Source organism: Aythya marila (assembly GCF_965140915.1).
Source record: "Aythya marila genome assembly, chromosome: 29".
Taxonomy (NCBI): Eukaryota; Metazoa; Chordata; class Aves; order Anseriformes; family Anatidae; genus Aythya; species Aythya marila.
The window spans coordinates 595979-615649 of NC_139070.1; the positions used below are offsets into that span (position 1 = coordinate 595979).

The window sequence follows — 19671 nt, forward strand, 5'->3', positions numbered from 1 at the left end:
CCCCCTGCTCGCAGACCTGCCCGCTGCTTTTTATAACTGCCCCAGCTGTCCTGCAGGAGCCCAAATAAGGCCGCGGCCGCCCGGACCCCCCCACGCCAGACAATGGGTCCCGAGCAGAGACTTTTTGGGAGCGCGGGGAGGCGGCTCGGCCCAAGAAAGGCAAAGCCCCCGCACCCAGCGGGCAGGGGCGCGCTGATAAACCGGGCGGCGGGGCGGCGGGCAGCAGTGCCACCCCGCCTGCCCCTGCCCGCCCCGCTGCCCGCCGCAGCCCCCCCCGAGCACCGCCAGCGATGGAGGCCATCAAGAAGAAGATGCAGATGCTGAAGCTGGACAAGGAGAACGCCCTGGATCGGGCGGAGCAGGCGGAGGCCGAGCAGAAGCAGGCGGAGGAGCGGAGCAAGCAGGTGGGACGGGTGGCAGGAGCACGGGGAGGGGAGCGGGTGGGGGTTGTCCCCGAGCTGCCCCACGGAGCCCTGCCGGACCCATCACGGCGTGGGAAAGGGGCCCAGGGTGCGAGGGATGCTCTGCGGAGCTGAGCCATCCAGGCTGGGGCTTTGTGGGGAAATCCAGAGCAATAAAAACCCCAGGGCAGGGGTCAGGGGCATGCCGTGGGGCAGTGCTGCCCATGGCAGCCCCGTTGTGGGCTGCCCGTGGCTCAGCCCCCACCAGTTTGGGTGATGTGGGGCTGGGAGGGAGCCTGCGGGGCAGAGCTGGTCTGGGAGGAGGGAGGGAAGCAGGGAAATCTCTGCCATGGGCTGGGAGCTGGTGCCCTGCGGGGGTCCCGGGGGTGTCCGCCTGGGGTGACGGCCGCTGCCCTTCCAGCTGGAGGATGAGCTGGCCGCCATGCAGAAGAAGCTGAAGGGGACGGAGGACGAGCTGGACAAGTACTCCGAGGCCCTGAAAGACGCCCAGGAGAAGCTGGAGCTGGCGGAGAAGAAGGCGGCGGACGTACGTATGGGGGGCAGGGGGCTGAGCGGGGGGCTCGGACGGCGGCCTCCCCACAGAGGTCAGCCCTCCCCGCAGCCCCGGGGACGGAGGACGGTCCCCAAAGCGGGGCAGGGGGCCAGGACAGAGCCATGGGGAGCTGGGAGGAAGCTGGCAAGGGGCTGGCGGCCGCCAGCAGCCCCCGGAGCGCGGGGTCAGCGCCCGGCCCCGCGGAGCTCTGAGTCACGGCTGCCGGCGGAGGAGCCAAACTCCAAAGAAGGACGGAGCCGCTCATCCCCCCCCGGGGGCAGGCGGGGGCTGCGTGGGCAGCGCGACAACTGCACAGCCCTGCTATTGTTGGCCGCCCTTTCCAGGAAAACAATGGCGCGAGCGGTGCAGGGTTTCGCCGCCCGGCCGCTCTCCTGGCAGCCACGTGGCGCGATGTCCCCGTTTGTCACCTGCGGGGCTCTGGTGGCCAGAGGGGCCGGCACCCTCCGGCACCCGGGGGGTCGAGCACCCACGGGCTCCTCGCTGGGAAGACGCAGATCTTGTGCAGCGCAACGGGGAAGAACCCCAAGCCGCGGTGCCTGGGCTTGCTTTGCTGGGCTGTCCCGGCTCCAGTTACCGTAACCAGGACCCCTGAGCCCTCCCCGACCCCCCAGGAGGTTCGACAGCCCCGTGGCTTTGCTGTCCCAGCTCGGGAAGGTGCTGAGCTGGAGCTTGGCACACCGGGCACAGCACTGCCTGCGCTCACCGGTGCTCCTGGAGCCCTGTCCCTCCTCGCACCCTTCACCCTTCCCTCCGCTGCCCTCCCACCCCCTCTCCCCGCAGCTTTCCTGCCCCTCTCCATCGCTGTGGTGCTAAGGACCACGTCCCCGCTCGCTTTGCATCCCGTTTGCCCCCATCCCAGCTGCCCTACAGCCCACGGGGGCTGCGGCCGTGCCGAGCTCCCGGCTGCTCCCAGCTCCCCGGGGAGCGGATGCTGCCAGCCGCAGGCAGCGCTCACACGTGGGCGCAGGGTCGGGCCCTTTTCGCTTGCCAGCTCGTCCCAGGGGACCGTGCCCGGGCTCCCGGCCGGCCAAGCACGTGCGGGGCACACGCGAGCCCTCCCTACGTGCCCCTGGGACTTGGAGGAGGTGGTGGAGGCTGCTCCACGTCCCCGTGTCCCCACCAGGCTCCGTGCTCCGCTTCCACTCCCCTCTCCACCGCCCCACAGCCTCGCTGCGAGCGCAGCCCCGGGGCTCGGCCGTGTTTTTATCACGCATTTTGTGCCCTGACCCCAAACTGGAGAGTTTTACCCCGGGGCTGGCACTGTCGCAGCGCCGGATTTTGGCACACAGCGGGGCAGGGGCGAGGCAGCAGCACAGAAGGGAGCAGGAAAAGGTTTTTTTTCGGCCCATTTTTGGGGTGACGCTCGGCCCCGCTGGGAGCGGTCGGGGGTTCGGAGCCAGGCACCTCGGGCGACCCCGAGGACGGGAAGCTGGTGACCGGGGAGGGGGGCCGCGGGGTGAGCTCAGCCCCCGGGAATGCGCAGCCGCCGGCCCGGCCGTGCCCGTATAAGGCCCGCGGGGCTGCGGCACGGCCCCGGTGCTCAGCCGTGGGACACCGGGGGCTGTGGGGGCCGCGTGGGGCAGGGCTGGGGGGCACTGGCCCGGTGTTCCCGGTCCTGCGTGGGGCTGGCCCCGGTGTCCCCAGGCTGCTGTGGGGCAGGGCCCGGAGCACCGAGGCCGGTGTGGGCCGTGCCGGTGCCCCCGGTACCGTGCGTGGCAGGGCCCGGTGCCCCCAGTTCCCCTTGGGACAGAGCCTGGGCCCGGTGGGGGCCGTGCCCGGTGGCCCCACTGCTTGGGGAGGTGCCTTGGTCCCCCGGGGGCTGTCCCTGGTGTCCCCGGGGGGCACATCCTGGGTCTGCAGGGGGCTGTGCCCGGTGCCACCGGTACCCCGGGGGCTGTCCCGGGCATTCCTGCTCCCGGTGGGGGCCGTGCCCGGTGCTCCCGGTGCCCCCGGTCCCGGTGGGGCAGATCCCGGTCCCGGTTCCCCCCGGTCCAGTAGGGGGCTATGCCCGGTGCCCACACCCCCGGTGCCCCCGGTCCCGGTGCCCCAGGTCCCGGTCCCGGTCCCGTAAGGGGCCACGCCCGGTGCCCCCGGTCCCGCTGGGGCAGATCCCAGTCCCGGTGCCCCCGGCCCCGGTGGGGGCCATGCCCGGTGCCCCCCCCGGTGCCCCCCCCTCCCGATGCCCCCGGTCTCCACGGCAACACCGGTGTTGGGGGGGGGGGGGAGGGGAGGGGGCGGGGCGTGGCCGGGGCGTGGCGCATCCGGACCGGGGCGGCGGGGGGTGCGGGGCGGAAGTGACGTCACGGCCGGGGCGGCGGGGCCGGGGCGGCGGGTTCCGGTAGCGCAGGGCGGGGCGGGCAGCGGCCGGGACCATGGCGGGGGCCACCACGATCGAGGCGGTGAAGCGCAAGATCCAGGTGCTGCAGCAGCAGGCGGACGACGCCGAGGAGCGGGCGGACCGCCTGCAGCGGGAGGTGGAGGCCGAGCGCCGCAACCGGGAGCAGGTACCGGGACCGAACCGGGACAAACCGGCACCGAACCGGGACCGAACCGGGACCGAACCGGAACGTGAAGGGGGCGGCGTCCGCCGGGCCCTGCGAGCTGCCCGCGGGGTGGGGGGCGGCGGGGGGAGCCCCCTCCCGGTGCCCCCTCCCGGTGCTGCCGCGCCCCGGGGCTCGGTACCGGGAGCGCCCCCGGGGCTCCCGGTGTTTTTTTTTGGGGGGGGGGGGGGGGGTTTGGCCGCCGGTCTCGTTGTTGTTGGGGAGGGGTGCGGGGGGTTTGGTCCCGGTGTGGTAGGAGCCGTGGGGGCCCCTCCCCGGTACCGGGCCCCGGGGGGAGCCGCGGGGGGCTCCCGGTGTGTGTGGGGGGGCGGCCCGGGCACCTCGGGGAGCGGGGCAGGGCTCGGCGGGGCGATCCCGGGCACCGAATGGGGCTGGGGGGGGTGGGGGGGGCATCACGGGGCGGTGCCCCCCCCCCCTTTTTTCCCCCCCCGGTCGCGTCCCGGTACCGCGGGTGGTGGCTGGGGTTGGGGGGGGTGGGGGGGTGGGGGTGGGTGCGCATCCGCGCCGCGTGTACCAATTCTGCCGGTTCTGCCCCAAAACTGTGGCTTTTCCGCCCCGAGGGCCCAACCCTGCCGGGCCCGGGCCTCCCGCACCGGGGAGAATCCCTGCTCCCGGTACCGGGGTCCCGAGGGATTTCCCAGCCCCGGTTTCTGGGCTCGGGAAGCGGCGCCGAGCCCGGTGCTGAGCCCGGTGCCGGTTCCCTGCGTCCCCCTGGCTCGGGGCTCCCTCCCCCGAGGATCCCCCGAGGTGCTGGTGGGCAGGGGGCTGCCTGGGGGTGTCCCCGCCGTGTGCAGGGGGCAGAGGAGAAGGATCCGAAGGATCAGGCCCCTGGCAGCCCCCCAGCGGGGCCGAGCAGCTCCTGGCAGCCGGGGCTTTTCGGGGAGGGTTTGGTGCTGCCCGCAGGAAGCCGGGGCTGGGCGGTGAGGTCGAGGAGGGCAGGAAGCAGAGGGCTGCTGTGCCTCCGGCCCCTGGGGGCAGGACGAGGCTCGGCCTGACAGCTCGCTGCCTGTTTAGGAGGCAAAATGTGTGTGTGTGTGTGTGTCTGTGCCAGGCAGCCTCCTCCCCAGCGCTGCTCGGCGTTATCGTTTTGTTCCTCCTCGAGCAGACCACTTCCTCCTCCTCCTCCTCCTCCTCCTCCTCCGGAGGGATGTGCTGGTGCTGGCTGCTCGCCGGGGCCCGGCCGCCCCTGTGGCAGGCTGCCGGCTCCTCCGAGCCTCGCGGTGCCGCGGGTTTCCGCGGGGAAGAGCTCGGCAGCCTGTCCCCGGCCCGAGCGTGGTTTGTGTCAGGCCCCGTTCCAACACTGGCCTCTTTCATCGCGCTGCTCCTCCTTCCTTGGGCATCGGCGGGCTCGCTTCGAGGCAGCGCGTCCTCGCGGGCTGCTTTGTCGCAAGCGGCTGGGATATTTCACACACGCCCGGCATGTGCCCGCGTGCTGGCCTCTGGTGGATCACCGTGCTGCTCTGAGACAGCCACGGTGCTCTCCACCTCTGCAGCGGTGTGGAAATCCTGCTGGAGGGGATGCCGGCTTCTTCTGGGGTGGCCGAGATGGGGTGTGGGTGTCCCCGGGGCTTTTTGGAGTTTGCTCGGGGCTCGCCACAGACCGATCCTCAGTTGCCTTGTGGCTGGTGGCCATGGGGCTGCAGCAGGGCTGGCTGGGGGTGCGCGACGCCTCCTGACCTCGCGGGTTTGTTAAACCCTCGCTCACTCCTGTGGTCACGCTGCTGGCAACCGCCCGTGGGCTCTCGGCAGCTTGCGACTCCAGAAATGAGGTGGCCGAGGAGCTCTCGGGGCTGGCGGAGGCTTTGGCTCTTGCTGAGGGCTGTGGGTGGATGGCTGGCTCCTCGCAGTCTGAGCCCCGAGCTGCCGGCGCTGCAGCCAGCGGCTGAGCCCGCTGCGGAGCCTGGTCCAGCGGCGGGCAGAGCCCTGAGCCCTGGTAATCACCTCAGGTTGATGAGAGGGCTCGTTCCGAGCAGCGCTCGCGTCCAGATCACACGCGTAAACTGACGCGGTGCTAAATAGCAGCTGTCAGAGGGCGCTGGGATGGGGGATAAACGGGCCTGATGGATGGGCTGGCAGGATTAGAGCAGCTGCGGAGAAGACACATTAGTGTAAGTCATCTGCTTAGTGCTCGTGGCTTAAGCTGTCGTGTCAGCTCGAGCTGACGGGCGAGAAACCTGCGCGGTGACGGCTGCGCAGCCAAACCCCTGCTAGGTGCTGCAAGGCTCAACTTGCAGGCGTCTGGGAGCGCAGGTGTGAAAAATCGGGCAAAGCCCCTCGGCTTCGGCTCGGTTTCCTGCGTGCCGCCGCTGCCCTGCGGGCTGAGTCACCCCTTCCGCTCCCCCCAGGCCGAGGCAGAAGTGGCATCTCTGAACCGCCGCATCCAGCTGGTAGAGGAGGAGTTAGACCGGGCCCAGGAGCGCCTCGCCACGGCTCTGCAGAAGCTGGAGGAGGCAGAGAAGGCTGCGGATGAAAGTGAAAGGTGAGCAAGGGCTGCTGCTGCTGCTCTCGCTCTGAGTCCCAGGCGTGTTCCGGAGGGAGGGCCGGGTGCCTGCTGGGCTTCCTGGAGGGTGGGAAGCGGCCACCACATCAAGGCAGGGTGTGGGAGCCCTGCCTGCTTATGCAGAGCCGCCCAAACAATGCTGCTGCCCTCGGGAATATCGCGGAGCCTGAGGCTAAGGGCGAGGGGTGCTGCCTGCTGCTGCGCACCCCCTCTGGGGGAGAGGGAAGCGGGGTCTGGGGAGCCCTGGGCTGGTGAAGGGCACTGCTGGGGCTCGGGGCTTCTTCCTGGTGCTTCCTCCCCCCCGGCAGGGAGCTCCCGACCTGGGAATGTGATTTGGAGGGGAGCGGCCCCCTCAGAGCACTTCCAGTTGGCCGCAGCGCTGCGCAGCCGGGCCCAGCTGACGGCCTGCCATGAGGACTTGGCTCCTCCTGCCTCGCGGCCTGGAAAGTGCTTGGCTCGCCCGTGCGGAGTCCCTGCGACATCCTGACTCGTGCTCAGCGGCGTTTCTTGTGGCCCAGGAGCCCAATGAGCTGCTGGAGCAATGCTCCGAGGAGCAGTTAGCCCTGGGCAGGCGAGGTTGCTGCGTTTCCCTCAGCCCAGCAGCATCTGCTCTCTGCGCTGTCCTCTGCGCCCGGCGCTGCGCTGGCTGGTGTGGCACCGTTTCATACATCACCCCTTGCTGCGCTTGCTCTTTTTTTGGGCAGAGGCATGAAAGTCATCGAAAACAGAGCTCTGAAGGATGAGGAGAAAATGGAGCTGCAGGAGATCCAGCTCAAGGAAGCCAAGCACATTGCGGAGGAGGCGGACAGGAAGTACGAGGAGGTGAGGCTGCGATGCGCTGGGATAGCTGCCCCTGGCCAGGAGCGGTGCCTCCTCTTCCTGCAGACGTGGTGCGGGGACATCCCGGCCCTCTGAGCTTCATCACCATTTCCCCAGCTGGAGGAACTCTGGCGGCAGCAGTGACTCCTGCAGGCGTTCCCTTTCCTGCCTCGCACGACCTAGCAGTGCGAAAATCTTCCTTGCTCTGAGCTCTGGTTCTTCCCCCCAGGTTGCCCGGAAATTGGTGATCATAGAAGGAGACCTGGAGCGCACCGAGGAGAGAGCTGAGCTTGCAGAGTCGTGAGTAATCTGCTCACGTGTGGCTGGCATGTCTACCTGCGCATGGAACTAACACTACCGGCATTTCTAACCTTGTTACACAAGGCCTGAAGTACAGGGTGGGCTTAGAGCTCCAGGTCACAGAGTCGGGAGCGTTCTCCTGCTCGGAGCAGGATGCGATGCACCGGGGATGTGAGTTTGTGTCCGTCACAATCAGCATGGCTCGCAGCGGGGCTGTTCCACCTCCTTGGTGGCAAGGTCAGAGAATCCTCCCCTGCTCGGTTTTCCCCAGCACTGCTCCCGAGTGTGGTCACTGGCTCCCCGCACACCGCTACGGGGCACACGAGCGCACGGTGCTTGTCCCAAAAGGGCTGAGGCCTCCCGTGAAGCAGCACGCAGGATGTCCAAGAGCAGAGTTGGTGCCAGGGCTGCTCTGTGGCCTTGAGTTATTTTCAGTAACCACTGCAGACGTGAGCGCTGCTGCTCAGCAAGCTAAACAACTTCTGCTTGGAGCAGAGACACCGGCCGTGTGGTTTGGGCTCCTTTCTCGTCTCTGGATGCTCGAGCAGGTCCTCGAGGAGCTGCCCAGGGCCTTTCTGTACCGTGGGCCTTGTCTAACAAAGCTAGCATGCGTGCAGCTGTAGCACTGTGCTTCCTGCCCAGACATGCATGTCGTGACCATGACTTCTTTGTGTTTTTCCCCTGCCCCCTTTTTTGCTCTGCGGTATTGTGTTATCGGTGCTCCTTTTGACCCTTGCCCCCACCTGGCTTGTGCCATCATGCGACCGTCACTAACAGTCGTGTCCGGGAGCTGCAGGAGCAGATCAGAGTGATGGACCAGAACTTGAAGTGTCTGTCTGTTGCCGAAGAAAAGGTACTAACCGTTCCCTTCTCGACCCATTAAACCAGAACTCCTGTGGTCTTCTCGCTACGCTCCTTCCCTCTGCTTCACTGCATCTTTCTCTCCTGGAATGTTCTGTCCTCTCTGCTCCTGTCTGAGTGGTGGCAGCTGTCCGTCTGTCCGCCAGAACAGCTTCCCTCCTTACAGCAAACCCGACGTGTGGCTGCTACGTGAAGGTGCCAGGTCTGGCAGTCTGTGGCCGTGTCTCAGCCGCTCAGCCCGGTGCCCTGTGCGCGTGCTGGCGGAGTATCTAAACTCTGACCTTGGAGGCTGGAAGGGAGCTTGCTTTCTGCAGAAGTGCTCCAAAGCAGGGTCCCATCCAGTCTGATCACAGACCGCCTCCTAAAGAACTCCCTGGTCTCCCCTGCACATGGATTCACTTCTCCTCTCTCCTGTCTTTCCCTCCCACTTTCTTTTCCTTTTTTCTCTCCCCTCTTTCTTTACAAAACCCCACAGTAAATGTTCCGAGCTGGAGGAGGAGCTGAAGAATGTCACCAACAATCTCAAGTCTCTTGAGGCTCAGGCTGAGAAGGTAGGGCTGCTTTTCAAAGGGCCAGAAACATTTCTGTTTTGCTAGAAGGGGGTGTGACGGCGGAGCACCCACTGGGATGGAAATAATGCCACTTTGCAGCCTTAAGCAGCAAGGAGAGCTAACGGAGCTCAGCACAGGGCTGCTGCTGCCTGTAGGAGCTGGGAGTGCGGGAAGCCTGCCTGCCCTGCCCTGCCTTGGGGCAGACTCGAGCAGCCGAGATGTTTATGCTGCTGGGAGGAGAATTTTTCTGTGCCCGAGTTTCTGTGCCACGTGCATGGTGTGGGACTTGCTGTCTGACCCGGTCCTCCTGGAGCAGGGTAGGGGTGTGAATAAGTTGGAAGTCCGTGGGCACGTGCAGCACAGCGAGGAGTTTAAGCCTCCCTTTGTAGCCGTGGCTCTCTGGAGTGGGAGATGCAGGGGGGCTGCTGCTGGTCACTGACACCTCTCCTTTTCCACAGTACTCTCAAAAAGAGGATAAATACGAAGAAGAGATCAAGATCCTGACTGATAAACTCAAAGAGGTGAGTGACCGTGTCGGGATGGCCTCGGTTTGGTCAGTGGGAGCACCCTCGGGCGGTTGCTTCTGGGGCCCCTTGTACCCCCAAGCTGCTGCTGACCGACCCGCTCCTGTCTGGCAGGCGGAGACCCGTGCTGAATTCGCCGAGCGGTCTGTGGCCAAGCTGGAGAAGACCATCGATGATTTGGAAGGTACGTGCTGGGGATGGGGAGCCAGAGGCTTTGTGGTGATGAGCTGGGGAAGGAGAGCTCCTTGGTACTGGGAGCAAAGCCTGGCTCAGCCTCAGGGGTGAGGCCGGTGCCTCTTAGGCTCTGGGGCTGTGCCCTGTGCATCTGCTGGAAACAATTCCCTGGCCGTGCTGCAGCAGCCCCCGAGCTTTTGATCCGAGCACCTTGCCGTGTCTGACTGATAGGACAGATAGCACGGCTGCTTGCCTTGGTCGTGATGTCCTCGGGAGCGTAACTGGATTCCTGGGCTCCAGCTTAACCCAATTTGAGGAGTGGCATAGGAAAAAAAAACAAACATGAACTCCCCAGGAATTGGTTGCGATTACATACCTGTGTGTGGAATCCCATGCACGTGGCTGTCTGCAGACAGCGTTACTGCAGTCAGTGGGGCACGAACCAGCCCCGGGAAGAGTCAGACTCCCCAGCATCGGTTCAAGATAAAGTCACCAGAAGTCCCACCCGTGCAGTGTGGTGGTCAGCCTGGGCCGAGGCCGGGCTCCTTTCCTCCTCCTGCTTTCACAGAACTTCAGGAGCAGTCCCGAGGCTTGCTGTTACAGTCCTAACTCTCCCCGAGCCACGGAAGGAGAAGGCTCCACGTGCCTGCCTTAGTTTTGGGGCTGTGGCTGGATTCTTCCAGAGATAGCTGTGGCTAGAGCGGCTGCGCTGGCACGCCAGAGCTCTTCCAGGCCTCCTGCCCCAACCACAGCATGTGCCTTAGTGGTCGCTTAGTGCCAGGTCTTGGAGATTCAAAGCCACATCCTACAGGCTGGAGTCGCTCAGGAGTTTTATCTAGAAATAGCAGCGGTGTCAGCTGAGCCGTTCCAGAACTGCAGCCAAGCAGCAATCTGAGCCACCTCATGATCTGGGAGAACCGCAAAAGCTCCGAGTCCCTGCGTGCTGCCCCTGATCGGGAGAGTTGGCTCCGATCTCCGGCCTTGCTGTGGAAGTGACCTAGTTTATGACAACTGACAGAGTTCTCTGGGCTCCGCGAAGCAGTTAACAACATTTCCAGCTGTATCGCAGCCTAGGCAGCCAGTGCTGGGAGGAGCCCGTGCCAGCGCTGTGCAGTGCTAAAGGAGTGCATCAGTGCGAGTTTCAAGGCTGCCTCCTCCACGGGAAGGTGGGTGATTGCCAGTCTGCCCCATTATCTGATGGAGAACGCAGGTGTGGCCCGTCTGCTCGGCGTATCCTGCTGAGCTGTGTATGCTCCTAATGGGAATTCCCTCTGATGCTCAGGACTATTACTTAACTGACTTCTCCCAAACAGGTTTTTATATTGAAACCGAAGGTGAGAACAAAGCGCCTCCATCGATCCGTGCCTGCCTTAGGTGTCGCAATCACCTCCCCAAGTGGAGTTGCCCTCCCTGGTACTCCTCCTGCCCGTGGTTCTTGCTAAGCTAGCTGACAGCTTGTTCTCACGGGCTGGTGGGGCTGGAGCTCTCGGCTCGGCTCCCCTTGGAGCTGGCTCGGAGTCCCGGAGGGCCCTGGCTGGTCAGGCTGCCCTGGGGCTGTCTGAAACCTCCCATCCATTGCTCAGGAGCGACCGGAGTCCAACAGTCGTGGTGGCTCCACATCTGACTTCATTTTCTTCTGTTCACAAATCCCACACTGCTTTTCCTGCCCCAGGGTGTTGGAAGAACTCCTCTGCCTTCCCTCATTGTTTCCCTTTTGTTCTCCTCCTAAACCTCTTCTAGATGAGCTCTATGCCCAGAAACTGAAGTACAAAGCAATTAGTGAGGAACTGGACCACGCCCTGAATGACATGACTTCCATGTAAATATGAGCTGGCTGGTGTTTGCCTCTCGCTTCAGCAGGCTAGACCGCCGGAGCTTGCTTGGTTTGCTGTGATTTTCATAGCCGGAGAATCAATGGCACTGTGTTGTCTAGGTTACTTCTACAGATCTCTGCCTCTCGGATCGAGGCTTCCCTGCAGCATGCTGCGTTCTAACTCCAGGGCCTTGTGAGCTGCATGTGTAACACCAAGTGCTGTGCTGGCCTGGCAGAGTTCGGACCTGAACTCCAGTGCAATTCCCAGCCCCGCTGGGAAGGGCTTTATGTGCCTTCGTTGCCTGCTGGAGCCACTGGGCCACGGTCTCGGGATTCTTCCTGGGAGTGGCTGTGGGCAGTGCTCAAGCAGATGCCTCAGGAATTGCCCTAACAGGCTTGAGACGGGCTGGATCGTGAAGTGATCTGTGGAAGTAGCTGACCTCGTGTTCCTGCAACTTTGCTACTTGGCTTCTTGTTGAGACTGGCGGTGGGTTCTGCTAACAGCTGCTCTGCACAGTCCTTACCACTAACCCAGGAGAGGCCAGGTACTTGCGCTGCAGAGAAGAGCCTTAACGCTAGCGTTCCAAAGCTCCCTGAGCAGTTTGCCGTGCACAAACACTGAAGTTTCTCTTAAAACTAGTGTCTCCTTCTGTTTCACACAGATAAGTCTTGCGATTCCAAACTCCACTTTGGATTTGCCTCTCTGCTTGGTGGCTTGTTCTGCATCTGCACCCTGCACTCGTGCTGTCCTCATCTCACTCTGAATTCCAGTACCTTTTTCCAGTTACTGTGCACAGGGCATCCCTGGGAATGAGTGCTGTACAGACTCTGAAGCTTGACAGCAGCAGCAGCCCCCAGTTATGCTGCACTTGCTCCTAAACAAAGCTCCCTCTGTTTGACCCGATGTGCCAGACACTGCCGTGCTCTGAGGGGCTGCCCTTTTCAATGTCTGGGTGTAGCTGGGAGTATGTTGTTCTCATCTGCATATCTTGTGTAGAGCTATAAAGCTCCTTTTGTATTTCTCCTGCCTCTTGCTTGAGCATGATGTCACCTTTTTTAAGGAAAAACAACCCTTGTATAAACTGAATGGAACGGCTGGTGCTGCTGAGAAATGGGTTTCTAGTGACCACTTGCTGCTTTAGAGTAACTGTTGCGATGTTGCCTTCAAACCAGTGTAACCGTACCCGTGCTGGTGGAATACACAGACTGCATTAATGCACGAGGTTTTCCCCTTTGGGTGTCTTATTGGCTCACAGATGTGCATCAAACGCTGCCTCGGTGCACGGCACACTCTGTAGGTTCGGGCAGGCTGCTGGGGTTTGTAGCAAGAGGTCCTCACGCTGTCTGCTTCAGGGAAATGTTCCTCACCTGCCTGCTCCGGCATTCACTGGCACTGGTTGCCAAACGCTGGCTTGCAGCGGGAAGTCGCCGCACCCGATAGTCACTGAGGGCACTGGCAAGTTGTGAAAGCTAATAAATATTACACAACGCCGGCTGGTTTCCAGCTGGGCAGGGCTGGGTGGGTGCTGTGCCTGTGGGGGGCACGTGTGGCTCCTTGCTTCAGGGAGGAGAAGCGCAGGGCTGAGGGCAGCAGGGCCAGGGCGTCCACGCACAGCAGTGCTCCAGCTCCCTGCGTGGGGCTGAGGGTCGCAGGATCCTCCTGGAGCGTGGCCTGCAGCGCTGCACGGAGCTCTGCGGCTGGCAGCAAGCACCTGGCACGTGCCACTGCTGGTTGTTCGGGTACCATAAGCACTGATCAGCCTCGTAACCGCACTGCCTGATGGTGGCTTGTCCGATACTTTTTCCCTCTTGGGTCGGTTCGTCTGCCACAGTGCCCGAAGAGCCCTTCAGGAGTCGAGTTTTGGTGAAATGGGACACCTCCCGTGGTTTCCTCAACCTCAGGTTTGTGTGCACCCTGCTCTCTGCACAAGTGGCACTGGCAGCGAGCGCAGCCTGGACGTGCCGCGCTGCCCCAGCCTGTTCTCACTCTGCCTTCTGCGTCGGGGCTGTCCCCTCTCTGCTGCTCCGGGCAGGGAAGGAGGGAGCACTTGAAGGAATTCCCAAGAGAATAGCTCAGAAAGGTCTGGCAGGTGGTGCTCTGGCTCTTCAGGGCAATAGCTCTGTGCCCCCAAAGCAGGAGTCCTCTCAGTAACCAACCCTGCAGCTGAATTTTGAGGGGGGCTGCGTCCCGTGGGAGGGGCAGGGGTACCTCACAGCAGTCTGGGCGAGGGGAGGCCTCCAGCCCAGCGTTCTCCTGTTGGCTCTTACCAAGCAGGAGGCAGCATCGCGCTCCCTGCCCTTGTGAAATGGCCTCTGTCCTCGCGGGGTGGTCTCCTCGGCTCGGGGCCGAGCGGGGCGGGTGGCCCCCCGCTGCGCGGTGGTGTCGCAAGCGACCTTCTTGAGGGCTGGGCTCTGGCAGGCCCTTGCCCTGCTCGTCCCGGTGGAACTCCACGCTGGGTGGTGGGTGATGCAACTCCTGCCCTGGGAGGTTTTGAGAGGCTTCTGGTCTGACAGGATCGCTAGGCTTGTGCGGGCTGGTTACCGCGAGCCGGGCTGTTAACCCAGGGGAGCCGTGAGCTCAGATAAGCTGACCAGGAGGCACAGGTCGCGGAGCTCCCCGTGGCCTGTAAGGCTGCCCTGCGGGCTGGGCGAGGAAGGGAGCAGGTCAGATGCTGCAGCGAGCCCCGGCAGCCCTGAGCAAGTGCTCTGTGTGGAGAAGCCATTCCCGAGGTCTCAGGAAGGTCACGCTAATTACCCCAGTCAAGCTGCTCCCTCGTGGGCGGATCGTCAGGTCCCTGGCCGCAGGCAGGAATGCTTGCTTGAAGGCTGGGAGGTGTTGCAGCAGCCTTGAGCTGCTCGTACCTCTGTTGGTGGCAGATCCCTCCCATCCTCTGCTCTTCCAGAGACCCGGGACCAGCCCACGTCGCCTGCTCAGAGCAGGGTCCCTAGCACGAGTAGCCCACGTGCAAGGCAGGCTCTGGTGTAAGCTGGCACCAAGCGCACTTGTCTCCCGCACCACAACTTCTCTACTTGTAGTCAAATTGCAGGGGGCAGAAATTGTCAGCTGCTCTGGTTGTTCCTCGGTGGCCAGGCAGCATTCCCAGCTCCTGTCCTGCAGCGAGGTGTCACTAAGGCAGGTGCTGGGGGCTGAGGGGAGCTGGGTGAAGGTGGAATAATTCCCTCTCATGTGTGGCTGTCGTGCTGGAGAGACTGAGCTAGGTCACTGGGGCAGGAGGCTGTGCTTTGGCTGCTCCATGTGAACACTTGAGCGTCCTGAGCCTTATGTAGCCAGGTCTTGCTCAAGGGCAATTAATTCTAGGACAAAAGTAGTGAAGAATAGTGTAACCCCCCTTCAGAGGGTGCCATGGATTCCTGGGGATCTCAGACCTTTGTAGTAGTACCAGAATCTTGTAACCTTGTAGTACCAGAAGGATTTAAGAAGCTTAAGGCCAGCGAGAGTTGCTGTGCTGTAGGTATTGACTCATCAGGCAACGGCAGCACGCTGTGCATATTGCTTTGGTGTGTGGTGGTTGTTTGTACCAGGCTGGAAGCCCCTGTGTAAGGAATTTTCACTGTGTGGAATGCTCCCGGATACAGGAATGGGAATTGTCAGGCTGGGAGGATGCTGCCCGTGTAGACAGACAAAAACAGATGCTCAATAGGTTCTTGGTTGTGTCTGATGGACTGCAGGGCCATGTCTGAGAGGCGACCCGAGCTGGGAGAGCATCAGAGCAGTACTCCCTTTCCTTTAAATACCGTCTCCAGTCCTTGTTTAGACATGGTGGGTTGTTAGTGTGGGATAAAGTTGTGTCCTTTGGGTTAGGTAAGATGCTGTCAGTCTCAGTTCTGCTGTCCTTAGATGCCCGTGTCCCTGTTCAGCTGCCTAAAGCCCTCAGTCCTACTGCTGGGTGGTGACGCACCCTGGAAGGTGCTTCTTGGTTCAGCTGCTGTGGGACTTCTTTCTGCAGGGTACTCCCCAGGCCTAAAGCACATCCCAGGTCTCTCTCCCTACCTGGGTACGGTGCAGCCAAGCCTGCAGGCTCCTCTTCTGGTGTTCTTCTCTTCCTTTGCCTTCGCAAGCCCTTGGCAGCACTTCCATTTCTGCCCACACTTTGCTTCCACTGTGATCTTCTGAGCTGAAAAGCAAGTTAGAGTAACACAAACCTTTGTTCTTCCCAGCTTCATCTGTGTAATAGCCTAGACTTGATCTTCAGAGGCACGTGCTATGGAGACAGGTTATTTGATGTGCTCATCTTGGTACTCTACTAACCTTCCCTTTCTCTCTTTTTCTCTCTTCCTCTTGTTTCCCCTAATCCTGTTGCTGCTGCAGAGCGCCTGTACAGCCAGCTTGAGAAAAACCGCCTGCTCTCTAACGAGCTGAAGCTAACGCTGCATGATCTGTGTGACTGAGAAGGGGGCCCTCTAATGCCATTAAACAAGCTTATTGCGACCACCAGTGCTGTGGACCACAGTGAAATCTGATCACTCTTAAGACTGGCAGACTTGCAAATTTTATGCAATTGCTGCTGTTGAATGGGGCAGTTGAATTCATCCTCTAACTTATTTTATTTAAGAGCTCTTTTTATAAAAGGTAACCTGTACGATTGGTGAAGAAACCCTCAGACTTGGCAGTTCTTTGAGCGATCTCGCCTGGCTCCTCCATGGAACCAGAACTGCTGCACCCTCCAAGAGAGGCGTGGGGTGACATTAGGCTCGTCTGCTAGAAGATGCCTGTCAAGTGCTATGGCTTAATTTACTGTTAGCTGAATGATTATAGGATTTCCTGCTGCATGGAATGATGGCTTCTAACAATAAATGACTGACCTTGTGGTCTAAGACACTGCACACCTGTAGTACTTTCATACAGAGCTGAGTCCTGACCTAGATAGAAGGCTTTGGGGGAAGTAGTCATGCCCGGAGCCTGATCCCAGTGCAGTTGTGGAGTCTCAGGACGGGTTGGGAAGCTCAGGGACGTTTTGAAACCAAGTCCCTGTGTCCATGACATGAAGCTATCTCTTGAGTGCCTGCAGGGAATCGTTAAACACTGCAGTTGCTAGTGCCTTAGGAGGAATGCTTCTTGCTGTGTGTGCAGTGTGCTCTTTCTGACCTTGGGTTGCTGCAGCCCCTCGGCAGTCCCCTTGGGAGCGGGGAGGTGGGGAGCAGCTTTGAGAAACTGCCTGTGCCTAAAGGACGTCTTTCTACAGCCTGTCTATCCAGTGTCCCGGCGCGTGGACTTCTTCAGTGGCCATGGTGGGCTCACCTATGGAGTGAAGCCTACCTAGAGTGCTAGTTGCTGATCTGAGCTCTCCTGGCTTAAGGAACATGTGAGAACCGACTGTGCGAGCTGCCTGTAGTCCTGGGCAGAGTTGTAGCACCTTTGCTCCTACTTGCTCACTGCCTGCTGTTCCCTGAAAACAGCCTCTGCCCCACTGTCCTTGGTTGTCTGCTCCCTGCTGCTAGGTAGTTACGGTCTTGGTGACCAGCTTGGCATCACTCTCCTGTGCTGGGGGGAAGGGGGGCACAATCAATTGGAATTCCAGGGGTTGATTTTCTAAGTGTTTAATCTTCGAGTTGCTCTTGGGTGGCTTGCTGGGCCACTGGGGACTGCTGTCTGAAAGTGTTGAAGCCCTGGCAAAAGCTAGCTGCAATCTGAGGCACCTGCATGCAAAATACTGCCTAGAGCACTAGCTAAAAGTACCTCCTGACCGTGCCAATTCGGAGCACCAGCAGCGCGAGAGACGAGGGCTACAAATGAGCCAGGTAACTTCAGAGCTTCTAGCTGCAGCCAGCCAGGCACCCACGGTCTGAGAACTCGCTACGGCAGCGTGCTGGGAAGGGGCTAGTGCAAGCTTTCTTTGGCGAAGGTTTCTTGCTTGTCTTACGCTGACTTGTAACTCTTTAACTCTTGCTTCCTGCCAGATAAACTGAAATCCACCAAAGAGGAGCATCTCTGCACGCAAAGAATGCTGGACCAGACCCTGCTAGACCTGAATGAAATGTAATGGATCCCTGCCACTGCCTCCGCCACACGATGCCATGGGGGGCCAGCCCAGCCGCTGCTGACCTCTAACCCTTGGGGACCAGGGTTTACTTTCTGTTGCCAACTTGACCAAACACAAATCTGCTATTTCACCTCAGGGTTAAAGGTCATCAGGTTGGGCAGAGCTTCAAACAGCATTATTAAGGGAAATAAACAATGCAATAATGTTTGGGGGAGCATGTTTGAGATGTATACATTTTGTAACTACCTTTTTTTGTAGCAACCATTGTAAACATTCCAAATAACCGAGGCTGGTGAGCAACACTTCAAAAGCTCTTGGCTTTAAACTTTGATATTAACCTTCTGTTAATTAGCTCTGGGCCCCTCTGCTCTAGCAGGGGAGGAAGATGGGTGTGATGGTTCCTGGCTAGGAATGGAGGCCTGTTGGGAAAGCTTCCACTCCAGGAGCTGTTTGCCAAAAGAGCAGTTCAGTTTTCAGCTTTAAGGTAACTCTGTCGTGGAGAAGCAACTTGAGCAAAAGCAGACTTTTTTTCCTTTTAAAGCCAAGCCTATTATCTGAACAATTGAACCTTCCCAGGGGTTGTTTCCCTTCCCTCCCCCCAGTGTTGGCCACTTCCTTTCCCGGTAGGCTTAGAGAAGCCCCGGCCCCTCTAACACATTGCTACACAGGGGTTGAATTTGCCTTCACTAAGTGCTGGTGCACCAAGCTTTATCACTCATCGCTGGGTTAAATTTAACAGCTTACGTACAAAAGTCTTGTTTTCTTTGAAAAGTTCTGCCTACCCTGGGGGAGGGAAGCCGAGGCCTTCCCTCTCCTGGCCAGGAGTGCTCTTAATGTCTTAATAAGGTACAAGCCATCTTGCTGTGCATTGTAGTTTTTGTGAGGCGTGAGTGTGGAGATGTCGTGTGTAGCTTGTGGTTCGAGCATGCTGCTTGGTCGTAGCAGTTCTAGGGGCCAATCTGGAGAAAAGAACCATATCAAGTGTTTTGATACTAAATTGAGAACTTGTATTACTGTCTTTTGAAATAAAAACCGATCCCTCCACGCTGCTGTCCCCTTGCAGTGCTTTAGTGGGTGAAGGGGGGGGGGGGGGGAGGGGCGGTGCCATCTTTTACCTCAGCGCGGGGGGGGAGTGGCAGTGCGCATGCGCAAGGCTCCGGCGGAGAGGTGGACTGGAAGCCTTTGCGCATGCGCGGAGCGGAGCCGTGGCGGAAGGCGGGAAGAGCGCCCTGCCGGCGGCGCCATCTTGGTTCTTCTCTGGCAGGATGGGGCGGGCCCGGCTCCGTTCTCGCCTTTTCCTCCCCCTCCTGTTTTTCGTCCTGCCCGGCCTCGCGTTTAAATTGAACGTGCCCAAAGTGTTGCTGCCCTTCAGTCGGGAGCTGCGGGTCCCTTTTGTGCTGGAGGCTGAGGGGGGCTGTTACTCCTGGTGAGGGAGGGGGCGGTGCTGAAGGGAAGATGGGGGCTGGTGACGGGGGGCCGCTGACGGGACAAAAAGGGACTGGGGGAGCCGAGAGGAGACGGGAACCCGCTAGGGCTCAGGGCAAGAAGATAGGGAGAATGTCTGAAGGAAGGAATAGAGGTGGCCCTAGCTGTGCTGTGTGCCTGTGAGGCAGGCTCTCGGCTTGCTTAACAGCTCAGGGAGAGGCCTCAGCGTTCTGCCAGGGAGCAGGGTAGCAGGGGGATATTGACCCGTGTGTTGTGCTGAGCTGTAAGGGATGGGTTTACATGGTCAGAGCAGGGGTTGTTTGTTTTCTGGGCTCTGTGTCAACATTAGGACTTGGAGAAGGGGGACCATAAACTATTGGCCTTTGGAACTTGAAACTTGAGCTGTTGTTACCCGGCGGCACCCAGCACTAAGACTAATGGATTTAAGCAGGGTGTTACAGGAATAAATATTAAAAACTACAGTGTTTTAAAGGCAATATAAGCCTGTGTTTATTTGAGCAATCTGCCCTCCTCTTTTTTTTGGAACCCATTTAAAGATACACTTTTAAGTAGAGTGAGGAAAAATGTCTTCCTGTCTTTCTTTCAGGTATTCCACACATAATGATATAGTCACTGTTGAGTCCATTTATGAGAATGGAAGCATTTGTTCCCAAAAAGCATTGCTCTCTGCTCGGTCTTCACAAGCCACAAAGCTAAGCGGTGTAGTGATAGCTGAGGAAAGTGGTAGGTAGACAAGCAAAAATCCATAAAGCAGAAGGTAATTTGTGAGTTGAGGCTTTTTATGGAAGCCTAGGATTGTACTCATACATTTTTAGAAATATGAACACTTTATTGTTGGAAAATTGTGGTCTGTAAAAAAAAAAAAATCTTAGGTTCTGTAGAATAAGAAGCCATGTATTTATTAGTTTCACTAGTACTAACTTCTCACGATTCTTAAGCCATTATGAACTAGTAGATGCTGAATTAAGGTTTATTTGTTCTACTGCTTCAGTGACAGGCCATTTACTCCGTTGCGATGTCATTGTTGATCTGATAAACAGTATTGAAATTATCTCCCGAACTCGGGAAATCTATGTGGAAGATTCTCCTCTGGAGTTGGCTGTGAGAGCTCTGGATGTTGAAGGTATTGCTTGTGAGACAAGCTT

The 19671-nt window shown here is 59.9% G+C and overlaps 2 protein-coding genes across 18 annotated transcripts in view; both read left to right on the top strand.

Moving 5' to 3' along the window:
* Positions 1–290: 290 nt before the first annotated feature.
* TPM3 (tropomyosin 3) lies at positions 291–18124 on the top strand (the record flags this gene model as incomplete). Of its 17 annotated transcripts, XM_082780966.1 has the most annotated exons (12): positions 291–404; positions 823–948; positions 5882–6015; positions 6741–6858; positions 7085–7155; positions 8492–8567; positions 9026–9088; positions 9206–9275; positions 11006–11084; positions 12911–12980; positions 16283–16402; positions 16998–18124. In XM_082780966.1, 11 exons carry the CDS (start codon positions 291–293, stop codon positions 16358–16360), a joined length of 999 nt encoding a protein of 332 aa, XP_082637092.1. The 17 variants fall into 17 exon arrangements, with proteins under 17 accessions (XP_082637092.1, XP_082637096.1, XP_082637095.1 ...); XM_082780967.1 differs by lacking the exons at positions 291–404; positions 823–948 and adding an exon at positions 3314–3479; XM_082780970.1 differs by lacking the exons at positions 12911–12980; positions 16283–16402; positions 16998–18124 and adding an exon at positions 15409–16270.
* Positions 18125–18345: 221 nt separating this feature from the next.
* Positions 18346–19671, top strand: part of NUP210L (nucleoporin 210 like) — a gene marked incomplete at its 5' end in the record, with an annotated part of 30603 nt that continues 29277 nt past the window's right edge. The window contains 3 exons of the mRNA XM_082780743.1: positions 18346–18506; positions 19113–19249; positions 19518–19649. Of these exons, the coding sequence (XP_082636869.1) occupies positions 18346–18506; positions 19113–19249; positions 19518–19649 (430 nt within the window). The remainder of the gene's footprint in view (positions 18507–19112; positions 19250–19517; positions 19650–19671) is intronic.